The sequence below is a fragment of the Boleophthalmus pectinirostris genome, unplaced genomic scaffold, assembly GCF_026225935.1.
Source record: "Boleophthalmus pectinirostris isolate CB_2022bp ecotype Guang Dong unplaced genomic scaffold, ASM2622593v1 HiC_scaffold_9, whole genome shotgun sequence".
In the NCBI taxonomy this organism is placed as follows: Eukaryota; Metazoa; Chordata; class Actinopteri; order Gobiiformes; family Gobiidae; genus Boleophthalmus; species Boleophthalmus pectinirostris.
In genome coordinates this window covers 14,372,019-14,398,570 of record NW_026571541.1, presented here as the reverse complement: position 1 = coordinate 14,398,570, position 26,552 = coordinate 14,372,019, and the positions used below count along the sequence as shown (strand labels likewise).

The 26,552-nt window shown below is 39.3% G+C and overlaps 3 protein-coding genes across 8 annotated transcripts in view; 2 read left to right on the top strand and 1 right to left on the bottom strand.

The window, feature by feature from the left end:
• Positions 1 to 7,733, bottom strand: part of aplp2 (amyloid beta (A4) precursor-like protein 2) — a 48,189-nt gene extending 40,456 nt beyond the window's left edge. Inside the window, exon 1 of the mRNA XM_055166939.1 lies at positions 7,403 to 7,733. Within this exon, the coding sequence (XP_055022914.1) occupies positions 7,403 to 7,474 (72 nt within the window). The 5' untranslated portion in view covers positions 7,475 to 7,733. The remainder of the gene's footprint in view (positions 1 to 7,402) is intronic.
• A 1,298-nt stretch (positions 7,734 to 9,031) lies between these two features.
• Positions 9,032 to 17,868, top strand: prdm10 (PR domain containing 10). 5 transcript variants are annotated; one of them, XR_008631455.1, is made up of 24 exons: positions 9,123 to 10,142; positions 10,266 to 10,376; positions 10,486 to 10,644; positions 10,722 to 10,781; positions 10,870 to 10,971; positions 11,039 to 11,216; positions 11,291 to 11,532; positions 11,629 to 11,829; positions 11,949 to 12,021; positions 12,105 to 12,222; positions 12,302 to 12,410; positions 12,535 to 12,801; positions 13,288 to 13,632; positions 13,900 to 14,055; positions 14,145 to 14,324; positions 14,396 to 14,506; positions 14,593 to 14,793; positions 14,861 to 15,004; positions 15,088 to 15,258; positions 15,346 to 15,483; positions 15,569 to 15,749; positions 15,829 to 15,926; positions 16,137 to 16,249; positions 16,563 to 16,700. XR_008631455.1 is itself a non-coding variant. In XM_020928513.2 (23 exons), exons 2-23 carry the CDS (start codon positions 10,317 to 10,319, stop codon positions 16,749 to 16,751), a joined length of 3,483 nt encoding a protein of 1,160 aa, XP_020784172.1. In that variant the 5' UTR covers positions 9,032 to 9,055; positions 10,266 to 10,316; the 3' UTR covers positions 16,752 to 17,868. The 5 variants fall into 5 exon arrangements, 4 of the variants coding, with proteins under 4 accessions (XP_020784172.1, XP_055003746.1, XP_055003748.1 ...); XM_020928513.2 differs by lacking the exons at positions 9,123 to 10,142; positions 16,137 to 16,249 and adding an exon at positions 9,032 to 9,055 and having other exon boundaries at positions 16,563 to 17,868; XM_055147771.1 differs by lacking the exon at positions 16,137 to 16,249 and having other exon boundaries at positions 9,130 to 10,142; positions 16,563 to 17,868.
• Positions 17,869 to 18,172: 304 nt separating this feature from the next.
• Positions 18,173 to 21,795, top strand: si:ch211-151h10.2 (uncharacterized protein LOC567699 homolog). 2 transcript variants are annotated; one of them, XM_020928667.2, is made up of 9 exons: positions 18,173 to 18,505; positions 18,763 to 19,021; positions 19,099 to 19,148; positions 19,288 to 19,417; positions 19,897 to 20,009; positions 20,079 to 20,259; positions 20,647 to 20,730; positions 20,801 to 20,896; positions 21,315 to 21,795. In XM_020928667.2, exons 1-9 carry the CDS (start codon positions 18,462 to 18,464, stop codon positions 21,426 to 21,428), a joined length of 1,071 nt encoding a protein of 356 aa, XP_020784326.1. In that variant the 5' UTR covers positions 18,173 to 18,461; the 3' UTR covers positions 21,429 to 21,795. The 2 variants fall into 2 exon arrangements, with proteins under 2 accessions (XP_020784326.1, XP_020784325.1); XM_020928666.2 differs by having other exon boundaries at positions 18,176 to 18,505; positions 21,125 to 21,795.
• Positions 21,796 to 26,552: the final 4,757 nt, after the last annotated feature.

Here is a 26,552-nt window from a genome sequence, read left to right as displayed (position 1 = left end):
AGTCAAGGTTTTTTGATTCAGTGTTATTTTCTTCATATTAAAAATACATGTTTTCAATCTTAATTTTATGGATATAAACAAGACCGACTCATTCATCAGTGCTGTCAAACAAACAAGTCAATTTTATTCGTCAAGGTCTCAACTCTGCTCCAAATAACATGGTTTTACTTACAGAAGAAAGCCCTGTATGCGTTTAAAACACTGACAATTTGACATTCTTGATTTGATTAAAATTCTATTAACTGCACAGCTTTAACAGTTAATAATTCAATTTTATAGATTCAGACTCATTCTTAAGTTCTCAACTTTTAAGAAGAAGTAGTAAGTAGGACTGGTTGTAGTAATTTTTATTAGTAAAGGCTGTTCATATTTCGTGCAGCACACATAGCATTTCCTCCAACCAGACAGATCTGAACGCTTGTGTGCTGTTCCGTGTTGTCCCCTATGGGCAATGTGAGGCGTATAGAATAGAAACCATCCACATCCTGCATTACACTGCCATGCTACAGGCAACATGTCAGAGACCATCTATAACAAGAAAAAGATGAACGTAGCACAGACAGACTTATGTATTATGAGACACTTCGGTGACCTTGCTTTGCCACATTGCAGGGGGCAGGACCAGGGACTTCAATCACACCGATCTAGAGAGACATGCTGAGGCTAGCAGCTAATCAGTCATGGTGAGACCCCTCAGCTGTAGCATTGATCCCCTGGTTTGTTTTTATGCTTGTGATGTCTTCTCCAGTCAACATTGTTAAGTTGGTTACTCTTTATTTTAATTTCAGCACTACACTTGAGGAAATGAGATAATCACAACATTTGTGGTAACAAAACCAAAAGAAAATAATACAAAATGCATCAAGTATACTTGGGCTAGTGTTATTGTTTTATTTTATTTTTATCTGCACAACATGTTGTAGCCATTAGTTGCTCCATTATAATTTGAAATAGGACTCAGACTTGTCAAAGATGTTCCAATCCAACAGAGCACAGTATCTATCTATAACTACAAGGATGATAAATGTTGCTCTTGCATGACTGGACTGCAGTGAATGCCTGTCAGCCTCCAACAGCAGCAGGTTACCTCCAACTGAAACTAAAGGGAGTGGCATGAATAACATTGATAATTGGGGCGGGGCAGTCCCGGGACAAACTGATAAGGTTAACCCTGGTGGAGACAGCTAGCTGCAAACTATAATTAGCCGTTGATCAAATGACTTTTAATGGTTTTGTCTTAAAACAGCAGCCTATTTCTCATGTGTGCCCAAAGCTAAATTCATATCTCATCAAACTAATGGAATTCTCTGGAGAGGCTGATTGGTTTTTGTCTCAGATTGTGAAGGCTGATTGGACTGCACAGCTGCAGTTTGTGAGCACTACTCTCTCTCAAGGAAAGTGCCTTTTCAGGGAACTTGTACAGTGTATATGTGCAGTATACAAGAAGGTTCCCTATACAGCCACATCTCAGTCAGAATACTTTCAAACCAAACAACCACACTTCTTTCCTTCACAACACATAAATTCATATGGTTTACATCTGATGTGATTGTTTCATAATTCATAATTCATAATTTGAGCATGTGGTTGGCGCAATAAGTACAAAGGTTTAATAGTATTTTTTGAAGCTCCAATGCTCATCTGATAATATCCTCCTGGGACACAAAGGACGCTCATCATAAGAAGAGAATTACTAGAAGCATAATATCAGGGTCAGTTCCTTGACGTAAAAACCTGGTGCAGAATCCTTAATGAATGTGTAACAGTTTCTCCTTCCACAAAACCAACACCGTTGTGCATGTCACCATTGAACAATGATTTTTTTAAAAACACAGTGCCAATAAATCACCACGTTTTTAAGGATTGTTCATTCTGCACACAAAGGTAATTCAGCCAGTAAAAGGGCATCTATGTAAAATGACAATAAATTAGTAAAACTTGCTTATCTAAAAAGAGAAATTACTCCAACCTAGAAACATTTTAGCAAAGCTATTCAGATTTGAGAAATAGAAATAGATTTGAATTCTTCTGGACACCATTCAAGGTCAAATATAATACTGAATTAACCAGACCAAAACTGCTTTACTTTTCATTACTTAAGATATTACCACAAAAAGGATTCATATAACATTGTAAAGGAAGAGTAGTGCAGCTAAATGCTGACATAGGAACAAGAAATGTATTAAGTCCAGTTTCTTAGCTTATAAGATTTTCCATGATAAAATTGTTCTGTAATGCATTGTTCTGCCATGTGATCTTTTTTGTGTGAGTCTGGGCAAATATGAAATAAAAGTGAATGAAGAAAAGAGAGACACTGAATAAAACACAATTGCCCTTGGACCAGTGAGCTCCATTGGTCCATATTTGCTCTGCTCCAGAGCCAAGGTCAGTGTTGATAGGTGTGTGATATGCGTTTAGTGTTATCCCAATAGGCTCTGGTGGGCACTGTGTCCTTGCCACCTTCTCCTTGAAAAGTGCTGTATCAGGCTGAGCAGTCTTCACAGAGCCGGACTACGCGGTACAGCAGCAGTACACGCCTCTCTATGGGGATATAGACTTACACTGCATTGCTTCTATCGCTTACCACTCTGACATTTTCATTTCCCCTCTCCCTCTCTTGAGAAAAAAAAAAAAACACTCCGAGCAAATGTTATTCTTTGTTATATCTTATGGATGGTATCACTTCCAACAGAATAGGGGGTTGAAAGGTACGGGAGGACCTCTGCAGCCACAAAGATGGACAAGGAGGAGAAAGCTGGCTCTGTTTTCAATATGCACAGCAAACTACATCAACAGGGCACTAAGCCAAGCAGGCAGCTTATCAACGCAGCATAAAGGACTCCTCCTCTTTCCTGCTTTGGCAATCAAAGTATGCCAGTCTGTTTACACTATGCCAAGACCTAGAAAACTAAACATTTAAGTCATATGGTTTGTGAAACCTTGCTCTAGACATGCACACAGAAATGCACAACATGAAAAGGCTGATGTAAAAAAAGACATTTATATTTAAAAGAAACACTTCCTGTGCTTAAGTGTCAAAGAGTGTAGTAAATTTTGAATACTTTTGAAGATGTGCCTGTGATTGTGTTAAATCAGTGTGATAGCAACAATTCACAATGGCTCCAGTCTCAAATTTATCAGACACTAAAAATGGCACTTGACAGAAAATGTGCAAAAATTTAGTCTAAATTTTGTCCTGGTAAGGTTGTAAAGCCCACTGTGGTGCTATTAAAATAAAAAGAAACCTCAAAGAACTACAGTGTGGACCTGTTTTTTTACTTTTTTCTTTTTGCCTTTGGACCCATCATGCGGACTCAATGTAAAACTCAATTATTTGATAATTTTAGTTATTAAATGGAAGTTTGAGGTTTTCATTTCCTTCACTTCTTCTAACATCTTACAGGTTTATTTTGTTTAACCAATTATAATTTCAAATAGGGAACATTTTTACTAGTGGGGAATAGAACATTTTTGTTTACTGCTGCTGCTATTCAACAGCCAGGATTGTCACTGTATTAAATCCCCAAAAGCAAGAGAGTAAAACCTCTACAAACATGTCTTGTATTAGTTTCACATTCATATTTCAACAAATGTTTTTCAAAAATCATGCAGCTCTAGAAGATTGCACTTTTTTCTGAACCAAGAAGGAAATAAAAAGTAGCTCCGCTGGCTCATTGATCTTTATGTATCCAGATATCAGGGCAGACAAAGTCCTCCTCACTGGGGCGGGACAGGCGTACCATACAGGCCCAGTGCACTATAACTCATGGATAGAACTGCCAATATTTTATTTATGGTAAGAAATGACTCACAGCCGGGGACACAGAAGTTGAATGGGGGTTACTGGGTTCGCTGTCTTACATCAGATGCCCTCACTCTGAAACAAAGTACTGAAAAGCCAAAATGCATCATATTTCAGGTTAGAGGGGATAACATTTTGATTGAGTTTCAGTGAGAGCACAATAGAGAGAGAAATGTCCCTGGAGGCTACAGATTCCAGTACAGTCAGATAGAACTACTTAAGGTCACTCTCCTTAACTACATATGTACAAGTCTTTGGGCTGGTGCAGACATGGCCTACTTATGGAAACAAGCTTGGGTAATGCTAAGTGATGTGCATTCATGAGTGTTAGGATTTGACCTGGCTCACACCAGCGCATGGCATCCTTCACTGAGAGGAGTTGATTAAATATGTGATGAGCTCAGGGTGCAGACAGACAAACACTCAGAGAGCACATCACAAAACAATCTCCAGATGAAAAAGAACAGTTATTTTCATTATCAGAATATGACTGGAGAAACAGAAAAGGCCAAGTAGATAAAGCAGTGCGTTAGTGAGCTTTTAATAAAAGTTGCATATTGCAACTCTATCTTAATACCATCAAACAAACTGTTATAATATGAATGTTTTGCATAAAAGCCTTAAACAAAAGATGACTTGGATTCAATTACATACAGTTAAGACAAGTACTGAGGTAAGCCAATAGTTATCTTAAGGGTACATCTCTCTTTAACCTTATTTTCTGCATTGTGAAAAATGCTAAATTGCATTGCATACTTTGTAAGACAACACAGTACTCCAACGTCTGGTATCAAAATTTAGTTTCGAGTATCAAGTATCAAGTTATTTTCCTTAATAAATAGTATCAAATAGAAATAGAAAGAAAAATATTTACATATTATTACTGCCTAACCTGTAGTTCAATTCAGTAGTTGCTATCCAGATATTGTATTGATTTGCATACCATTACTGAGTGTCCTTTGTTCAGTAAAAAGGCAAATCAGATGCAGAAAAACATCAAATCAAAACCTTAAGATAAATAGAAGGAAAATGTAGATAGCCACAATGACATTCTATGGGCTAAACCAAGCTTAGTACAAAGCACGTGAGGAGCCACATACAGGTGGGTGACTCAGCTCAGTGGGTCTTGGAGATCAGTTGCTTGTGCAGGTGTACAAATGAAGTGTGTGTGGGTGAGAGGGGAGCACGCACGAGCTGACAGTGAAGGGTAGAGCTGAGGATTAGTCCTTCCCTCTTTGCAGCTCTATAAGCAGCAGCCCCTGTGTTTCTTGTCGCTAAGAGGATTCACAGGGATACAGGGCTGTCCCAACAATTGAAACCAAGATTTATGCGGCTAATCTACAAATTCAAGAAAAGATCCTCTCTTGATGAAGCAAGTTGACTTGACCAACAAAGCAAACAGGAGGTCAAAAGGCCAAGACAAGGCTTTGAAGGCAACACAGTATGCTTTACTACAACATAATAGCGAGATCATTATCACATGTAAGTGGCAGCCATTGTTTTGGTTCTTTTACAGGCTAAACAGAGCTTGAATTGTAATGTTTTCCCTATTCACCAACACACAAAGAACCCACATAGGGAATTATATTGTGTCTCCTTAAATGCCAGCTCCTGTGCCCCTAACCCAACAATAACAGGGGACTGGGGGAATTCATATGCGATTGTTCCCCCGTCTGCCAAGAATACACACAAAGAGGGGGACTTTAATGTCACTGCTGCTGGCCTATTTGCATTCTCAGTCCAGCACGCACACTCCATGATAAGAGGAAATTTCTGCTGCAATACAACTGCAATAAGAACGGAGCAGTACTTTTAACAACCAGCATCAAGTGAGTAACCTTTGCTTCATCAGCTGGCAAGCTCAGTCTTGTCCTGAATATTGTGTCCACTGCAATTAAAAAAAAAAAAAAAAAAAAAAAAAAAAAGAATCTCACAATGTTGTCTTGCATAACATTTAGCTTGACTAGAGATTATGTGCTTATGTCAGCAGAGAATAAAATGTCCTGAATGCGTTAAGTGCTCTACATATTCTGTATTCCATTAATCCAAAGGGACCCATATCAGCAGCAAATGCTTCACGGTGATGCAATCCACTGGTTTACAACTGCATGGGGTGTGTATGCTGTTGCTAAATGGTCCTGAACAAACTACAGCTGTGCATAACATCTTAAAGAGCAAGACCAAGACTTTGCACTTCTTTTACATATAAACTGTCATAAGAAGAATATATTATGAAGCAAGAAGATTCAGATTTAATAAAGGGATCACTCTGGAATTGTGATGTGAAAGGGGAATCACAGCTGAGGCAACAAATGCTTGTAATCAGGCACACTCAGTTATCTGACTAAACACAGGCGTGTACACAGCTGAGGTAACGTCCCAAAGAAAGGAAGTGTGAAACAAACGGGTCAATGACAGAAGAACAATGGGAAAAGCATGTGTGGTCAATCTCTAAAGGGATGTAGGCCTGCAAAAGTTTATGGTCAAGCCTCAGTATTCGTTCAAGTGCATACAATAGAGCCACACATACCACTTCACAATAGGCCTATGCATCACCTTGAAAAAAAAAATGCTTAAAGCTGTCATTGTTTTTAACCTGTATGGCAATGTCATAATTGCATAGGGCTGCAGTCATAACACCCAGACCTGTTTTCATTGTTGGCATATTAAAATGCGCTATTCAAAAATCATCATACCGTCTGCATGCCATGTCAAGTTGCCCAGCTTTGTCATAGTAATCAGCACTACCCCTGTGAGACCTGCTAGCTTGGGGGGTGGGGACTCTAAAAATGGATCTTTCTGAGACAGAAACAGGAAAGGCACAAGTGTCAGGGACAACAAATGGCGAGCCAATAGAAAATTGGGACAAGTGAACATGGGGACCTTTATTTTAACTAGACTAGAAAAGGTTTATTCAAAAGGTCATAGTCTGAACTGATAATGACTTGATGGCAGGTGACTTGAAGCTTGAGTCTGATCTCACTCACAGCATAGTGACTTTGCATAGGACCTAAAAAAAACTGAACTACAGACACAGGCAGCTCGAGGGCAACCCCCCAGGCTCATCAGCCTCATCCTCTTACTCAGAACTGCCCATTTTGATAGCCCTACATTATCAGAACTTTTATTTGAATAGGCCTACTCCAGGAGATCTTATTCTGGGAATTGTCCATCGTGCTACAGTGCAGGGGTCGTAGATCTCCTTTAAGACGTGACAAAGCACCTGTTGTCTTCCATTTGATTCCTGCACCAGGCAGCAGCACACCCCACCGTGGGTCACAGAACACCTTCCGGGCCCACATTTTCCAACTCTCACAAACAGACTGCTGCGCGACATCATGACACGCACTGAGAAACCGTTTAAATACCTCTCTGAACTAGTGGTTTGGCAATGTCTTGCATTGCAATGTATAAAAGTACCCACATTAAATCAGTGAAATAACTACAAATAGAAAACTGGTCTAGGCGCCTCATTTACGCAAAAACGACTGGCCCGGGGCCCTTCGTTGCTTTATAGAAGAACATTCAGAGCTCTGGTTTACAGCGAAACAACAACACATTGACAGGATGTAAAAAGCATATTTTGGTTACATAGCCTACCTCAATATAAGCAGCCAAGGAAGGAACCACGATGCCCAAAAACAGGACAGATATCGCTGGGACTGGACCCATGTTGAAGAAGCTCGTCCTCCTCTGAATAAGTTATATCCTTTGAGCGTGTGGAGGCTGTCGACTGAAATAAGAAAGAGCTGATCACGTCCAGGGAATAATTGACCAAAGTGTACGCGGGACGAGTCCTTCTCCGCTTGATTTGTTGCCGAGCTTCAGAGAAACCCGCCTGTAGTGTGCGTAGCTCGTCCTGCTCTGGAAATGTGCAGCGAGTGTGTGTGGCGCGGAGCCTTTTCCTCCTCCCCTTCCCACCTCCTTCCCTCTTTCCCTCCCAGCTCCCAGATCCCTGATCCGTGCCCCGTTTAGTCCTACCCTAGGGAAGCAATGCACTGCGACACCTTGTGGCCAGGACAGACTGCATATAAATATATTTTTATACGGTCTATGGATGGTATGTCTTTTATTATTAGTTTGAGAGCTGTTCTTTTTGGGTTCGCACGTACTAAAAATAATAAAGAAAAAGACAATTCAGTGTGTGTGTTGAAGCCAAAGACCAGACATGTCAAACTCAAACTTTATATTATGCTTGTTCTGGACTCAATGTTTAAACAAATTATTATTTAACATTTATTTTAGTAAGAAAAGGTTTAACATTACATATCTCAAAAGAAGAAAAAACATGCAGATGTTGCTGAAATTTTCAATGAATATTTAGTTTGGCCCACGAATAAATATTGGCTCTCTGTGAATTTGAGTTTGACATCCCTAGACTGTTATGTTTGGTGTGAAAAAAACATGTTGCACAATGGTACTTAAAGTGTGGCGGGTCTGCCATATGCTCGTTTTTGTCGCATGTTTTTATATTGTATTGATTTTAATGTAAAGCACTTTCTTCACCTTGCGTCTTGTAAAGGCCTCTACAAATAAAGTTTGATTGATTGATTGTCTTTATCTAGAATTTTAAACTTATTTATCAGGTACAGTGGAAAGACGAGATCACTAAGACTGCATGCTGTTTGAGGATTTTTGAGAATCTATTAGAAAATAAAATGTTTGATAGGCATATGTAATTCCACGAAGCATTTCAGGTAAAGAAATGACAACCATCTTATATGGACAGAATGAGGTGGCAGAATCTCCTCCCGAAAAGTTACAGTGCACCTTTAAATCGTGGATGCAAAGATAAAAGAAAAAAGAAAAAAAAGAAAAAAATCTAAAATTTACCCAGCTGCTTACTGCCATCTTGTGGTTGTATTGGGTATTAATAGTTTTTCAAAGTGATTAAACATCTAATTAATGCAGAATTTAGAACTTTGAGCTTTTCAAGAACCACACAAAATCTTAGTTTAATATGCACTTTTTTGGAGAATTTAAATATCTAGGGGTAGGCTGTTGTTAAATAACATGAGTATATATTGTATTGACAAATATTTCCTATTTATATTAGACAAATGTGAAATTTAAGGTCGAATTAATATGGTTTATTACTGTTTGGATTAATATGTACTTGTCTTCAATTGTTTGTTTGTTTTTTTATTGCGCTCCCTCTAAATAACAGCCAATCAGAACTCAGACGCCTGACGGTTACTAGGAAGATTATGCTAATATATGCAATGCGGCCATCTCTGCAGCTACCATTCTGAGGTAAGACCGGCTTCTGTGGCTTGCACGAAATTAACCTTTTAGGACAAATGCTGCAATGAAACTAACGTAGGCTGATTTTTTAGAAGTCCACCTGGTAACACAGGTCCACTGAGCGTGTTATTTCTGGGGTGGTACTGTGATAAAGCATGTCTTTTCTGAACCGTATGTCTCTACGCGTAGCTGTTGTTGTTAGTCCCACCCAAAATGGAGCCTGGTCTTCCTTGTTCCACAGTGCAGTGGAAGGGCTGGGCTCAACTAGAATAGGGGACGGGTGGGTTTGCTAAAGATTCCTGTCCATTTATAGCGTTATAACCCCTCACATATATAACCTCTAAAATGCACAGTGGTGACAGGGTTTTATCAATAGTATTTGCCCTGCATGTCGTATTTAATGTGGTTCTATGTGTCCGTAATGCTAATGTTACAGGACTGTGAATGCCCGGGTTTCGTTACGGCAGTTTTTTGTGGTATGGTCCGTTTGGGACTGACAACCTGCAGGGTTAAAATGGGGGGGATTGAAATTATTATCGATTCTACCAACTAACCTTTTAGAAGTAGTTCATCGAGTGATAATTATCCAGTTGCGATTTTGAACAACAAAGGACGTTACTAGCACCATTTTTCGGCGGCCTTGTTTAGCAATCCTAGGCCGCCTTTTCCTTCGTACCCCCGCTGAGTGCCCTGTGCGATCAGACCCACACAAACGCGCACATGTTGGGTTATTTTGGCGTTATCTGTCCCTATCTGTCACCCAACAGACACGCCTGAAAACCCCACATTGCTTCGATTAACTCATTCTGTGGATATGGTCCATGTATTGTTTGGTAGCAATGTATCCTCTAAAGATAGAGAAGCACAAAAATCAAGACAAAATATCTCTTCCACTTCAGAAACCGCCCTGCTTTTCCTGCACCTCTTTATTACATGGATAATTGAGCAAATCATGTAATCATATTTAAAGGTGTACGATGTAACTTTTCTGGTGAGGGTTCCCCGCCTTCTTGTCTCCATGGAGATGTAATCGTTGCTCTTGGAATGTTGGAATGTATGACATTAAGTTAATTTATTCAATTAACTGCAATTACAGGTATTTAACTTTGTTGAAAAAAAAAGTTCTAAAAAGTTACCTTGTGCTCCTTTCAACAAGAAAAACATACTCATATACCTGCTTTAACTACATTTCCCAAACTACCCTTTGATTTTGTTGCAGTATTCCTGAGTCTCTCAGGGGTTACAGGTGACAGGCCTGGACTGTATTACCATGGAAACCAAGCAGGAGGCTTCTACAGTGTGGAGTCAAGACAGCGAGTCAGGCACACAGGTCTGCACTGTCTGAAGGGTGGATGTATTATTGAACAAAGACCCATGGGCTGAGGTGCTATGACCCTCAGAACACTGTTTTACATAGATACATTTCTGCTGGGTTTCAGGTACATTTTGAAGGAGGTACAGTTGCTCAGATTGTGTACAGTGATGATCAGACTGACAGACAACAACAAGTGGTGTACACAGCAGACGGAAGCTCCTACACATCTGTAGAGTCGGCCGAGCACACATTAGTTTACATTCATCCTGCAGATGGCACTCAGGTAAAAGACAGAGAATTTAGACAATAAAAATATTTTATTTTGGGGTTTGCTCATATTTGTTTTATTCTTTCTCACAGACTGTCTTTGCAGACCAACCACAGGTGGCTTACATCCAGCAGGATGGTGCAACACAACAAGTATGTTGTGTTATAAAGTTTTGAATAAATATTGTTCTTTTTGTTTTTCCCAGAGGTATTAACATGCATAATTGTGATTGATTTTTAGGTCGTTCTGCTTCCCAGTGGCCAAAATATGAATGCGGCTAATCTACATGTTCTTAGTAATGTAGCAGAAGCCCCACAAGCTCTCCTTGAACCTGTGCCTCAGGTTGGACCATGTCTGATTGGTGTAATATTATGTGTAAGATGAAGTGTAACATTTATAATCTTTGAAGGAACAGCTCTCTGTGTCCAATCAGCTCCCCTCCATAACTGATATTGCTGAGCCCCCCTCCAGTCCTCTCGGTGCCACAGACTCTACTGATGACTCTGATGAAGATGAAGAAGATGATTCAGAGATGGACGATTGGGAACCCCCTTCTCAGCATGAAGACTTTAACCCCCACAAACTCTGTAAGTCAAATGTTTGTTTTAACAGAATGCTTTAATTTGCCTTTGCATATAAATATGTGTTATCCTTCTTTTAGGGTGTGAGGAGTGCAATGGAGCAAACCCTTCAGTCTGTTTAAAGCATGGTCCTCTGCACCCTGTTCCCAACAGACCAGTGCTGTCCAAAGCCCGAGCCAGCCTTCCTCAGATCCTGTACATTGACCGATTTCTTGGTGGTGTCTTCTCCAAAAGGCGCATCCCAAAGCGCACACAGTTTGGGCCTTTGGAAGCTCCTCTTGTTCCTCAGAGCAAACTCCAGAATAACTACATCCACCTTAAAGTAGGCCTGACATGTCTTTCACAATATATGTTTTTATAATTTAAACATTAACTGCTTGTTATTGTCCTATATAACTAAGGACTGTTTTTTCTTTAGCTCTGCTTATTGGATGCTGACAAAGAAGCAGAAAAGTCAAGTGATATATGGTTTGATCTATCGGAGGAGGACAGCTGTAACTGGATGATGTTTGTGAGACCAGCACAGAACCATCTGGAGCAGAACCTTGTCGCCTACCAGTATGGTCCTGAAATATTTTTCACAACTATCAAGAATATTCAACCCAAACAGGAACTAAAGGTCATTGTTATAAGATAACAGTTAATAGTTGTCAATTATCTTCTGGCAGCTGCTGCTAAATATTTTAAATGTATTTTAAAAAGTATGGTTCATTTGAAAATGTTGACTGGTGTCTACAGGTGTGGTATGCAGCATCATATGCTGAGTTTGCAAATCAGAAGATCCACAGTGTAACAGAAGAAGAAAGAAAAGGTGTTTTCCATTTAATGTCATAACAAACATGAAAGCTTGAGTTTTAAAGTTACTTTTAGTGATCATTTCTTATGGTTTACCAGCATTACGGGAACTGGAGCGGAACTGGCCTTGTTATGAGTGTAACAAACGATTTGTAAGCTCTGAGCAATTACAACATCATCTGAACATGCATGATGACAAATTGACCACAGCTACTAGGTATTGTTATTGCTACACCTTTTATTTACCGCAAGTTTACTACAATATTTACTAATGGTCCAAATAATTGTAACTGTAGAGCGAGGGGGCGGGGGAGAGGAAGGGGCAAGAAGAGACATGGAAGAAAACCAGGACGTCCTGCCAAATTTATGCGCTTAAGTGCAATAGAAGATGACACTGAGAAGACGGTAGTGCACAGTTTCTGTATTTGTTGAAACCTAATCAAATACCAAATAGCATCAACATTTTTGGAATGTATTTTTGTTAAATCAATGAAAAGTCATCCTTTTAAAAATTATTTGTCATTAACAGGAGATGCTTGAACTTACTGAAAAGCAAGATAATGAAGAGGAGTTTGAGGGGGTTCAAAATGGGTTAAAAGCAGCAGAATTAGAGGCTGAGCCTGGGACAGAGGCAGAAAGTGAACTCACAGCTGCTGTAGAGGCACCGGTCCCAGAATCTGCCTCTTCGCCCACAAACGTGGAGCTCCCTCTTGTACTGAAGGAGGACCCCTCACAGAGCAGCGAGTCAGACGCCCACCTCACATCTCAGGACATGCGCCGTGCCAAAAGGATACGAGTAAGGAGCTTTATGGTACTGTTGACTATGCTGATGCTTCTGTGTACAGAAGTAGTATAAGAACTGTGTCTTGAAAAATGCTTATTGTAGTATCTATCTATCTGGATTTATCACTGTTATTGTTGGTCAATTAGATCTTTGCTTGCTTAATGCAAACCCAGAAATGTTTTAATACATTTTAAGGAGAAATGTGTGTAGTATTTTTGGGTGCATGAAAACAGTAACTATGTCAATAAGGCTTTAAACTGTAGTACTACAGGGAGCATATTTACATCATTGTGTCTCTTTTCCTCACTGCGTGCTACCTGTAAAGGTGGATGTGCAGGTAGGTGCGATTAAAAGGATAGCAGAAAACATGCATTGTGTTTACACTGTGTGCATTATGCATTGTAAGATGTTTCACAACTCATACTTTGCATCATATTTTACATGTTGCATCATTAAATCACCTTGAAATAAGCTGATATAACTTATTTCTGTTTACAGAATGCAGCACTGCAACACCTTTTCATCAGAAAGAGTTTCCGTCCTTTCAAATGCACTCACTGTGGCAAAGCATTTCGTGATAAAGACAAACTGGACCAGCACCTGCGGGTTCATGGTCGGGAGGCCTACACCTTCTCCTGCCATATTTGCACAAAAAGCTTCATGACAGACTCTGCTCTAGAAGACCATCTGCTGGTACACACAGAGAATCGCTCCTATTCCTGTTTGTTGTGCCCAGAGACCTTTGAAAAGCTCGACCTCCTCAAAGATCATGTTGGAGTTCATGCAGTAGATGGCTGTTTCACCTGTCCCTCCTGTAAAAAGACTTTTAATGACTTTATCCAGGTCAGTATTACATATAAAACAGTGTTTTCCTTTTTTATGTAATTAGGGAATACAATTAAAGCTACTGTACAAAAGTTTCTATTCTGGACAATAACACCCGCCAAGTTGCATTTTTTATTTTTGTTATATTCATTACATTAGGTTGTGCCAGGCAAGAAGAATCACAACCTTTGATAATTATTTTGCTTAACATCTACTATGTCCTGAGATGAAAATAATATTGTCTTTCATCGTGTGTGTATGTATTTTATCATTTTTGCTTTACAGTTGAAGAAGCATATTCGCTGCTTTCATTCAGAGAAGGTCTTCCAGTGCCCAGATTGTGAGAAGGCGTTTTGCAGGCCGGACAAACTTCGCCTGCACATGTTACGCCACTCTGACCGCAAGGACTTTCTGTGCTCGACTTGTGGCAAACAGTTTAAGGTTTGAACATTTGCATTGGCAAAGCCTCGTACCCAGTCTATTCAGGAAAATGGATGTTACATTAAATGTCCTATTCTTGTATTTTAAAGAGGAAAGACAAGCTACGTGAGCACATGCAGCGAATGCATAATCCAGACAGAGAAGCAAAGAAGGCTGATAAAATCCACAGGTCCAAAGCTCTTAAAATGAAAGTCCCTACCACAGACTTTGAAAGCTTCATGTTCAAATGCAGATTGTGCATGATGGGCTTCAGACGGAGAGGGATGCTGGTGAGAACAAGCTCTGAACAAAAATATTAACATATGTAAATGTGCTTGTAAATGTATGTACATGGCTTTAGGTGAATCATTTATCCAAACGTCATCCTGAGATGCGAATTGATGATGTCCCTGAGCTTACTTTGCCAATTATCAAACCCAACAGAGACTACTTTTGTCAGTATTGTGATAAGGTAATATATTTTGTTATTCTTAGTGTACAGTAATGTACTTTTCCACATTTTTCCACTTTTATTATTAATTCAACTGTATTTTACAGATCTATAAAAGTGCCAGCAAGAGGAAAGCTCACATCCTAAAAAACCACCCAGGAGCAGAGTTGCCTCCAAGTATTCGAAAGTTGCGCCCTGCTGCTCCTGGAGAACCAGATCCTATGTTGAGTACACACACTCAGCTAACAGGGACCATTGCCACTGCTCCAGTCTGCTGCCCCCACTGTGCTAAGCAGTATAGCAGCAAGGTACTGAGATACAGTGAGTAATAAGCCATTCATAAGCTAACATTTAACAAGCATTTCTATTTTCTAGACCAAAATGGTGCAGCACATACGCAAAAAGCACCCAGAGTTTGCCCAGCTTGCTAGCACCATCCAGGCTCCACTGACCACAGCAGTCATCAGCAGTACGCCTGCAGTCATTAGCACAGATGGAACAACAGCTGAGGCTGTGGTGGTAATAAAGACCTATATGGCACATAGTCAATGTAAATATCCTATTTTGTTTTACTAAATGATTAAAATGGTCTTTTCTTACAGACCACAGATCTACTGACACAAGCTATGACAGAGCTATCCCAGACACTGACCACGGATTACAGGACAGCGCAGGGAGATTACCAAAGAATCCAATACATCCCAGTTTCTCAGGCCGGGGCCAATTTAGCCCAACCGCAGCACATTCAACTGCAGGTTGTGCAGGTAGCCCCGGTAAGCAATCCAAATGTTTATAATCCTTTGTCAAATAGGGTCTTGAACTTGAACCAGATACATAAAGTTATGGATGTTTCTTTCCAGGCATCCTCCCCACATTCTCAGCACCAGGCTGTAGATGTGAGCCAACTGCATGACCCTCACGGCTATAGTCAGCATTCAATCCAAGTACAACACATTCAGGTTACAGAGCCCACAGGCAATGGGCAAAGTGCCACACAGGTGAGACCCTGCCATCAGTAACAGTAATTATAACAGTTACACTTTTCAATGACATTAACAAATATATTTTTCTGTATTTATAAAGGTTACTGGGCAGCCTCTAAGTCCCTCCTCCCAGCAGAACAATCAGGAGTTAAGTCCCTCTCAGCTGACCCCAGTGACCTTAGCCCAGTCTCAAAATCTCTCAACCAGCAATGCACAACCTCCGCAGCAGGGGGCAGTGCAGCATGCATATTTACCAGGAAACTGGAACTATAGGGGATACTGTAAGTCATATTTTTTTGTAATAGAAAATTATTATATTGTCTAAATATCCAAAACTCGTTTTCTTTTTACCTGTTGTAGCATCTGAGATCCAGATGATGGCGCTACCTCATACTCAGTATGTCATTGCTGAGGCCACCACCCCTGTATCAGGTGTGAACAGTAACCAGGTCAAAACGGTAAGAAAACTCTATTCTGTATTTTATCTCACACAGTAATTCAAGTTTAAGTTTTCTGATGGAAGGTGTGCTTTTCTCCTTGGAGAGGTTATTGCTTTGTCTGGAATGTTCTGAAATATTACATCAAACTTATAAATAAAGATTAGTTCTTATTGCTGAAAATCACCAAAATATGCATTCTTATTGAGAGCAGGACTTGTCTATCCACAGACTGAACCTAACTTCACCTAGTGGCGTCACCTGCTTTTCTCTATGGAGATAGATAAGTCTAATGCCATACAGTGGAACATTCCAGGCAAAGATATTGCCATGAGGACTAGCAGGTAGGGCCCCCTCCATCAGAAAATGTACATGGTAATCCATAAATGAAAATATTGCTGAACTGTTTAGAATTCAAAGGTGTAGTTATTGTTGAAGTAATGTAATTTGTATTGGGCAGTAATTGGGCAGTAATTATGTAGTAATGTGTATACCGTAATTAAAATATTGGTTAACTGATTTTGTACGGTTACTTTTATAGTAACAATCTCTTGATGACCAAGACACTGAATCTGTGTTTAAACTAGTACTATAATTGCTCCACTCTTCTCAAGCTGTGTATAATCTGTTTCCATTCATTTATTTTGTTTTTTCCAGACACACTACGTTATCTCAGAGGGTCAAGCCGAGCAGGACACCAAACAGGCCGTACCCCAAAGCGCAGCCCAAGGCCACACAGAACATCTGGAACAGCAGCAGATCAATCAGCAGCCTACGACGCAGTACATCATCACCACCACTACGAATGGCAGCGGTGCCAGTGAAGTGCACATCACAAAACCATAACACAAATACAATGCCTACAACGCAGCGCACATAAACTGGATATGAATGAATTGTGACAGAACCACATAGGATTATTTTGTAGTTTAAGCCCAAAATGATAACAAGTGCATTTATATATCATATTAAGATAATTTATATTTAAAGGTGTATCATGTACCTTTTCTGGTAGATATAATTCCTTTGCCAGAAATGTTTCGCAATATGGTATTAAACTGATATACCATTATGGAAGAAGTGGAAAAACTTAAATTCTTATTATGAGCACATTTGCCATGGATCTGATCTGTAATTTTGTGGGACCTGCTTGTCTCCATGGAAATAGACATGCTTAATGCAATACTGTGAAAAATTCCAGGCAAAGCAATAACATCTATGGAGATGAGCAGGTGATGTACCCTCCACCAGAAATGTTACATTGCGCACCTTTAATTTAGACATTAGCCATTTAGCATTCATTCGAGTTTGTTTTATTTGGGTAAACAATTTTTAAAAGTGAAGGATGTTGGACCACACTGAAGCATTCTCAGTATTATTTTATTATTTATGTTTTTTTAATTTAACTAATCCAACATTGCACAATTTTCTTTCAAATTACAGCAATTATATATGTTATATATGTTATGGTGTTTATTTACATTGTTTCTGCTGTACTGTACCTCACTAGATAAATATAGCACAGTTTGCTCTGCTATGTAAAAAAAAACAAAAAACTGACAGATCATTTGATAAGAAAGATATAAAACTATATTTCTGCACCTTACCTCCAAAGCTAACCTACACATGAATATTACATTCTATATTTGCAGTAACTACATTTGGGACTTTTGTTGTACTTCAATGTATTTGTATATGTGTGTTTTACAATAATGAAAGTAGAAATACAATGAACTGCTATCCTGTTCATAAGAAGAAATTATTTTGGCTCTCTGTGGCTCCTATTTTAAATTAAGCTCTGACATCTTTTCTGGTTTAGGCCAGGTTTTAAATCGCTCTGCAAACGTACAATGTATAAAGTAAATTGTATGAAAATATGTACAGAGACTGAGTTTTGCATTTATTTAGTCTTTTTATGTTCATGTCCTGGCTAAAATAAAATGTCCATGCATTTCACTTTAAATGTTGTTCACAATTTTTTGGCCTTTGTTTTGCTTGATCGCGATCTATTTCACGTGCCAGTGTCTTATTTTTTTAGGCCAGTCCACTGATAATCTTTGTTTAATCACATCAAATACACTGGCATGACTCCAGATTTTTTGAGACTAGCATAAATACTACTAGCACTAAGTGTCTATAAATTTGTACTAATAGATTTTAATTGAGTAGAGCTTTACAAAATACACATTATAAGCAGCTGTTTGATTTCAACTAAAAATAACTTGACATTCATTACTCATCATTCACATGGATTGTTTGGGTGTGTTTTGGCTGCTGTTTTATGGGGAAGGTTGAACTGGTTCTTAATACAATTGTTACTAGTTTGATCAACACATTCCTGTCATTGTAAAGAGAAAAAGGATTGCCCAGAAAAGTAGTTTTCCAGTACAACTTGTCTGGCAAGCTTCACACCTACATCAAAACCAATGTTGTTCTCCTCAGTACTCTCGTGACTATTATGTTACTGAACCTTACCTGACCATTGTCTCTATATTCAAACAGAAACATGAAAGTACAATTACTCGTATTGTAAATTGGGACGATTGCTGTCAATGGATGGAGAAGGAGGACCAGGAAACTGAAATGAGTGGGCTGAGCAGGTAGGTTCTGCCTTGTTATGTGATTTGTGTGTCAGTGAGTGGCAGCTCTCGGTTTAAATTCAACAAGATTCCTAACAGCATGTGTATTAGTATTAGTACTTAATAGTACTGCTGCATTGTCGTTGCTTATTATTGTGCCAGTGTAATTTCTGATGTATCAGTGTAGCCTGGACTTGGACAAAAGGAAGTAAATATTCATTTTGTGCACAACATAATAAAAACATGAGCATATCTAAATTGTTTAAAATAATTTTCAGATGGTCGTGGTCCCAGGCCGTGACAGCAGCTCAAGCCCAGATCCCCTCTTGGCTGCGCGTTCAGTCAGCTCATCTTCCCAGGAAAAACCTCTTGAGAGTTGTAGCAGTTGCTGTAGTGTGGTCTGTTTGCCAGGCGGAGGCGCAAGAGTACCTTTCCATCAGTGGACTTCTATGTCTCTGCTTAGTGTGGATGCTGCTGGCAGTAGGTGCTCATGCGCTCCAAAAACACCTGCAAAACGGGCATATCGAGGTCTTTAAAGTAAGAGTGCCATTACATAGTTTTGGACTCCCAGTTTTTACTGATATAAAGCAAACTTTTAATTCTCTTTATTCAAGGAAGAGCATCCTCAACAAACACATGTCGAAGTGTGTCATTTCTCTCCACGGTAAAACTATCAGTTGTTCCATTTCACGTTATCAATCAATTTTAAAATCTCTCTTTGTGTGATACAACCATACAAGAGCAATGATTGGCCTCTTTCATGATTACACACATATTCTGATATGGCATGTTTTATATTTCAGACCTGTGCAGTGGAGCAGACCTGGGCCTCTTGCTCTGGTCCTGGCTGACAGTCTGCTTCTATGTGTGCTACAGGAGCCACTAGAAGGCCCCTCTGTGGCCCATATTCAGGCTCTCCTCAGCAGTCTGCAGGTGAGAGGAACCACTCAACATACTGTGCTGCTAAAATACAAGTATTGCACAGTAGCCTGAAGCAGGCTTCTGTCATCTCAGCGTTTCACTCACCCTCTGCATGTAATTCATAGGTTTTCACTTGGTATTACACATCACATTATTAGTCTCAGCAGCACAATATTCTAGCCCTGGACTATTGCACTTGTCATCTCCATTCATCCAGGCAGTTCAAAGATATGACTGTCACAAGTTTCCTATTGGTGATTTAACATTTTGTGTGGAATTTCTTACACAAAAACATACTTCCCTAAGAGACTTAGCACACCGTAGCAGTCCCGTGTTTCACACCCACTATAAAACATTGATATGTTTACAGCAATCAGTACATCTAATCGTTCAGTCTAACCTGCCTACAGTAAGTGCTATTGACTAGCCAGCGCCAGTATCTCTACACTAGTACTTGTAATATGTAATTTGTAATCTCCTTTAACTTCCAGTTAGTTTCTCAAACTCTTGAGGAGGCTGACACTCACCCAGAAGAAGCAATAGAGGATGTTGATGCGACTCTCACAGACAAAGTGGGGCTTATCTACAGCTATCTCCAGCAGAGGTGAGTTAGTTTCTGTAGTTATGTGCTGAGACTGGGCAGATCAAAGCCAAACCTCTGCTCTGTTGTCAGGGTGCTGTTGCTGAGTGAGCTGGTGGAGGCTCAGTCCAGCCTGGAGGCCAGTGTCACTGACATGCAGCAGGGTCTGAACAGACTCTGGGCTCAGTTGGAGGAGATGCACACTGGAGTTACAATCTCCAAGAAGAGAGAGCGGGAATGCAGAGAGCTGCCCTCTGCCCAGGCTGATGTCAAGGTAACACATCTACAAATTCCCTACTTATTATAGTTACAATAAAGGTTATGACTTCTAAACAACTTAAAGATGCTGGGTTTCAAAGGGGCAGTCAATTTCTTCTACTGGAATGTTCTCAAGGAACTTTAACAGGCTTGAAATATATTTTTGTGAACTTTTACAAAAAATATCCATCATACAAGACATGAATTGAATGCAATAAATTGCCATTAACCATGTGTACCAGGTGGATACAGGCTAGTGCTTGAATAAAATGCCATTTAAAATAAATCCTGCTGAATATTATAGAAGCCACATTATAAACGAGCCATATTAGAGTAACAGAACCTCTGTCTGTCTGTGACATTGCTTGTTCACTTAATTACTGGTAACACTTCTTTTCCACAGATTATGCTGACGGAGGTGGATGAGTACAGGAACAAACTCCAGAGCTGCCAGTCTCATCTAAAAGACACCATTCGAGTGTTGCAGGTGAACTTTCTGTGACGATATAAACATGTTTGTTTATTAAAGACTTGACTAATGTCCTGTCCTTCTCCAGGAGCTGACATGGAGCCACACTAATGTGAGCCACACTGTGAATAGCAGTATTGAGTCAGTGTGGCCAGAGAAGCTGCTTCAGTCAAACATTGAACAGGTACTTTTACACACAGCAGAATTGTATTGGCTAAAAATGAATATGACACGATGACAATCACCCTGTAATTGGTGGAAATAGAAGTAATATAAGCACTTATATATAATAGCAGTGGTTCATTCAGTACAGTTTAGGAAATCACTCATTCAGTATGTGTAGTTACAATATGACCTGAAATAAGTTTAGTGTTCTAGAGTACAAAATAAATAATATATCCTGTTTGTACAGTTTGACAAGTTGCAGGAGGATTTTCTGTCAGTGGAGCAGCAGGCCCTGACCTTCCAGGCTCATCTGGAGGGGTTGGGCAGAGACAGTGAGGAGAGTGAGATGTCTCTGTCCACAGCGTCTCTGCCGGACTGTCCTCAGGTACAAAGTGAGCATTTGAGTGACACATCCTCTATATCCATGTCCCCCGCAGATGTGGATGAGGACAATGAGGACACTCCACAGTCTCTATGTGAGCGCACAGCTTTGCCCTTCACCACCACCATTGGACGACTGCGCTTATCACGGAGGAGGAAGTAAATATTGATTTGGACAATATTTAAAGCTTCTCTACTTTTCACATATTGTAGACTGTATGGTGCTACCTTTTTTATTTCTTGGACCCCCTGAATACTTTTAAAAGACATAGTTTACATTTCATGAACACAAGGGGGCGCCCCTTACCATAATATTAACAATGACGATGAAGGATTTACTTAAGAAATTATTTTGGTGTGGTCCAATTCCAATTATACAGCTTTAATGTGTTTGAGTATTTTTATGTAAATAGTTGCTTTACTATAGCTGGAGATATATTTTATTTTCTATTATTTATTTATTGTTGTTAAAAATGTTATTTGAAACACTACATATAAATACAAATTCACATTTGCTTTTCTGTGAATAAAGGAATGTTTCCATGTTAGTGAAGTTTGGCCCTGAATTTGTGATTGAGTATATGTGACAACTTAACTCTTCAAAGGTTTGGAGGTTGGGCGCCGCGGGGAGAGAAGGGCTAAGGGGGCACTGAAGGTCACTGGCGGAAGTGTTTGTGTTATTATTAAAAACTAAGCAGCCTTAGACCTTAAGTAAGGCACAAATGGCTTTGATCTAAACTCAATTATCGTACCAGGGGACAGGCTCTGGACTAGTGGACATTGGACTTGAAATATGGACTTGATTTGAGTTGGGCGCCATCTGCCAAAGCTGCATCTGTTTGCCTTCTTCAAACCGTGGCAGCGACAGGGAGAGGTGGAGCTCAGCCTGAGGGCCCCGGATGAAAGGAATGTGCGCTTCAGGGTCCAAACCATCACAACAGCTCCACACAAACACATGTGGCGCACCAGACATGTTGTGTGTTTGCCCTCATGAAGACACTGACAATAGCTTTGACCACAGAAATCTGTACAGACACATTCATGAATATAGATGACCTCTCTCAGTTGTTTTTTAATACACAGAAGAGAAATGCATTAAAACAGGCAATAACCACATTCAATAAATGTTTTGATTTATAAAGTGCAGTAACAACACAATAGACTGTGTACACGTGACATAACATTCTAGATTAGCCATCAGACTGCAAATTTGTTGACCAGTTTTATGGTCAATATCTCTGCAATTACTAGGCCTATAAGCATGAAACAAAAACAACTGGCACAAAGTTCATTGTCTTGTCTTGTTGGCATAAATAAAGAAAACTGTATGTTTTTCACAATAGCCTCTGAAAGAAGTGCCAATATTCAATCCTGAAGATGTGATTCTTGTCTGTTGAAAGGAACCACTGGATTATTATGGTGTTTTTCTAGATCTCGGACAAATAATGATGAGGTTCAACATTTGTGTGTTTGTTTCAAAAACAAGGATTCTTTCCTAGAGCTGTATTTCATCAAATGCTACAATTTAAACACAACCTATAGGGGACAGTAGTAGGGGTGTAGAATTTTAGTATAGTGTCCAAGTTGCAATGCAATTGAACCCTGCAGAGGGACTATGGTACTAGTTATCGGTGCACCAAGAAAACACAGAGATGACATTAGCAGGGTCTTTGTTTAGCTACACTAACATCTGATGAGAGCTCTCGTCAAAGGAGAGACATTTCAAAGCCAGCTCAAGTGTGTGTTGTTTCACAAAATATGGTTAATGGCAGAGGTCAATCCCTCGTTTTATCCCAGCAATTACTCCAGATTGGGTTTCACTGATGTCCACAGAGCACATTTACACTGATCCCTGGTGTGATGACACTGCAGCAGCACACATAAAGACAGCCGCTATCTGATCCAAACAAACCACTGGACTGTTACAGCAGGCTTAAGAGTCAAGTCAAATAAACCAGTTCAATTAATCCATGGTAAATGATGTGTTAAGCAAAACATCACAATTTAGAACACAGATAAGCCCATAATAACATTTAAAAGCTACAAATAGCGGACTGTGTATATGTGAATGAAGAACAAAGCACGATGTGAAGTGCTTGTTTTTTGGCATAGTTTTACCTTGGGCCCTTTTTATTTAAAGCAGCACTATGTAACTTTACCTGCTTTCCTCCATAGAGATGTAATTGCTTTTTTCTGTTGCTCAAAATACTCCACAAAACACATACTTACTGTGATTAGGCGTTGCCTCTCCATAGATCTGACACAAAACTTGATGTCACCTGCTTGTCTCTGAGATTGATACATTTTATGGAATAGTATGGAGCATTCAAAGCAAAGCAGTAACATCCATGGAGACAAGCTGGTGGCAGATGTTCCACCAGAAAAGTTATAGTACACCTTTAACTGTGATTGGGCTGGCAAGAATACAGCAAAGACAATTTTACAAATAATTTACTAACCTCCAAATATTAGCTTTTTGTTATTGTGTTTTTGCAACACATGCTGCCTCCCAGTCATTAAGTTGTTTACACTGCAAAGCCAAATTGTCTCATTGAACTAGCTCGTGGGTCAGTTTTAACATCAGGATTAGTAACAAAGTGATGGCCCCCAGGTGCAAGATAAAAACCCATTCAAATGACTGCTATTAAAAGGCTGGGCACAGATAGCACTCGGACATGCCACTTTTAACCAGAGGCTGTTGGAAAGTGAACGGACAGCTGCACATTTAGACAAAACATCAAAACACAAGTCACAGATGTACGCAATTAGCAACATGGTAGACATTTGGGGAGCAAAGGTCCATAAACTCACGAGTTATTATGCTTGATCTAACATGGCTGGAGGGAAGCCAAGCAAGCAACATTAATGGGCTTTGAGTTAGTGCAAGAAAATTCCTGCATGCTGCATTTAGTTATACCATTCAAAAAGGCCCAGAACCTTTTATGTTTAATCTAACATGAGATATACTGTCAGTAAACAAACAGACTAGAACTGTCTTTCTTAACCTGGGGTATGCAAGCACTTACTGGGGAGTACTTGGAATCAATTCAGATTTAAAATGAAGGTGGAATTGAATAGTATTTGAATTGAAAATTTACTCTTTAATACTCTTTCTGTATTTGATTGTAGCCATAAATGTCATTAAAACAAGAAAGTGTAATAGCTATAATTGGGAATATATTTTTTGTATGTTCACACAGCGATCATCACAAGATAAAGTAACAATACATTTAATAAAACAGATTGTGCAGATTTGTGCATAACAGTGATTTAGCAACTTTTTATTCTATTTATTTAGAAAAGTGCTTCAATATTTAACTAGTTTCTGGTGGTTTTGATGTATTTGTAACTAACAAACCCCAATTACATACATCTGATTAACAAAATATAGCATGCAATTAATATCAAAACAATGTGAAGTAAAAATAAAGAATAATAAGTAAAAGTAAGCCGATATAGTAGAAAAAGAAATAGCTGTGACTGACAGGGCATCAGTTAAGAGTCATTAGTGAAGCACTTCCTGATGGCGTAAACATTTGCTTATTTTGTTTTCCTAGAGGACAGGCTACAACAATCAGGGTTGATCCTTGACCCCTGTTTCCTGATGGGACATTGGCTGGACGTGGATCACCTTGTGCCTGGACACTGGAATCGGGCACGGAGAGTTTTACTGGAGAAGACTCTTCTGCAAAGGTCAGAAGGACAGCTATTGATACCAATGGCTAACAGCTGTGGTGAGCTTAAAGACTGCTCTGTCAAGGACTACGTGACCTTTCACATGGTTTTAGATCTGACTGAAATACGGTTTGATTTAATGTAATGTGCAGGAACATTTTTGAGTTTGAAGTGTAAAGCCTTCCTCCCTCCTGGAGCTCTGGGCAGTTTGGAAACACAAACACTTCAATATATCTTTCAACACTGTTTTTCTTTTTCCAGTAATATCCTTAAAGTCTTGGCAAGTCCTTCAATCTCCCAGCTGGTCTAATTGTGTTAAGAAAATGTTTGACACACTCTCTTAACAATTGGAGTATTTAACCCTTATATGATGACCCACTAGCATTAGCAAAAACAGATATAACTCTTAGATGTAAAAATAGGCCTACAGTAATCGATTTTAAATAAGCAGAGTACCTTCATTTAAACAGAACAATTTTAAGACTCGCTGTTTAGAGTTATAACCCATGCCAAGTTGCCAAATATTGTATCAGTTTATCTGTGGAAACACAAGGAGGTGTATTACCTGTTAACAGCCACATGTCACTCACAGGAATGTCTATAAAAGGTTATTGTTTGACTGGCACACTCCTTCACTCCCTTGTTTTGTTTATCTTTAGGGTCAGTGGAGAGACAAGAATAAAACCTCTAGAATCCACGTAAGACAACAAAAGACAATAAATTAATAAAACTAAAACTCCCAAAGAACCACAATAGCAAATGACAAATAAGAGAAAATAGCAGCCAAGTTGTATAATTATTTAAATATAGTGAAAAATGACTGGAATCCTTCAGTACTAGATAAGGGTGCAGTATGTAACTTTCCTGCTGTAGTGTCTGCCACCTGCTTATGTCCATAAGGATTGAATGCTTTGTCTAAATGTTCCACAGTACGGCATTTAACTAAATATTTCTACTGTGTGTAGGGTCACCTCTCCACATATCTTACTTGTAACTTGGCCTGGTGAGTTTATTTGTTTGATAAGTTAAAGGTGCATTGTGTAACTTTTCTGGTGTAGGACCTGTCAAATACTTTTCTCCATTGGAGATGTCATTGCTTTGTCTGGAATGGGAAAGGAGAAATTCAGTTCGGTCAACTGGACAAAAGTTTTTTTTTTTTTTATCTAATACATTTCGTAGCTCATCCAAGCTGCTTATTTATTAGGCCAACCACCCTCAATCAGAATTGAATAAGTTGTTCTTAAGATGTAGTTGTTCTTAAGATGTTTGTAAAATCCCTGAGTTGTCCAGGTAGGATCCATAGCAAATGAAGAAATTCAGTCAACTACTTTGGAATGTTTCACAGTATGATATTAAACCATACAAGCTTCATGGAGATCAAACCAGACGAAGTTACAGGTCAGATCTGAGGAGAAGCAACTTCCCTCACAGTCAAAATGCCTGTTTTTCTAGATGTTTGTAAATGTAAATGTAATGTAAATGTAAATGTATGTAATGCAAGTAAATGTTAAGAGCTTTTTAATGACATATTTTGGAACATTTCGGGAAGAGCGATGCCATATCCATAGAAACAAGCAGGTGATGAACCCCTAACCAAAAAGTTACATAGTGCACCTTTA

Excerpts from the sequence above, each read along its gene's own strand:
- prdm10 (XM_020928513.2), top strand. The coding sequence starts at position 10,317 with ATGGAAACCAAGCAGGAGGCTTCTACAGTGTGGAGTCAAGACAGCGAG. Across the intron at positions 14,507-14,592 it reads TTTGTCAGTATTGTGATAAG|ATCTATAAAAGTGCCAGCAA; the intron begins GTAATATATTTT and ends TGTATTTTACAG. Across the intron at positions 15,005-15,087 it reads CAACAGCTGAGGCTGTGGTG|ACCACAGATCTACTGACACA; the intron begins GTAATAAAGACC and ends CTTTTCTTACAG.
- si:ch211-151h10.2 (XM_020928666.2), top strand. The coding sequence starts at position 18,462 with ATGGAGAAGGAGGACCAGGAAACTGAAATGAGTGGGCTGAGCAG. Across the intron at positions 18,506-18,762 it reads GAAATGAGTGGGCTGAGCAG|ATGGTCGTGGTCCCAGGCCG; the intron begins GTAGGTTCTGCC and ends AATAATTTTCAG. Across the intron at positions 19,418-19,896 it reads CTCTCCTCAGCAGTCTGCAG|TTAGTTTCTCAAACTCTTGA; the intron begins GTGAGAGGAACC and ends TTTAACTTCCAG.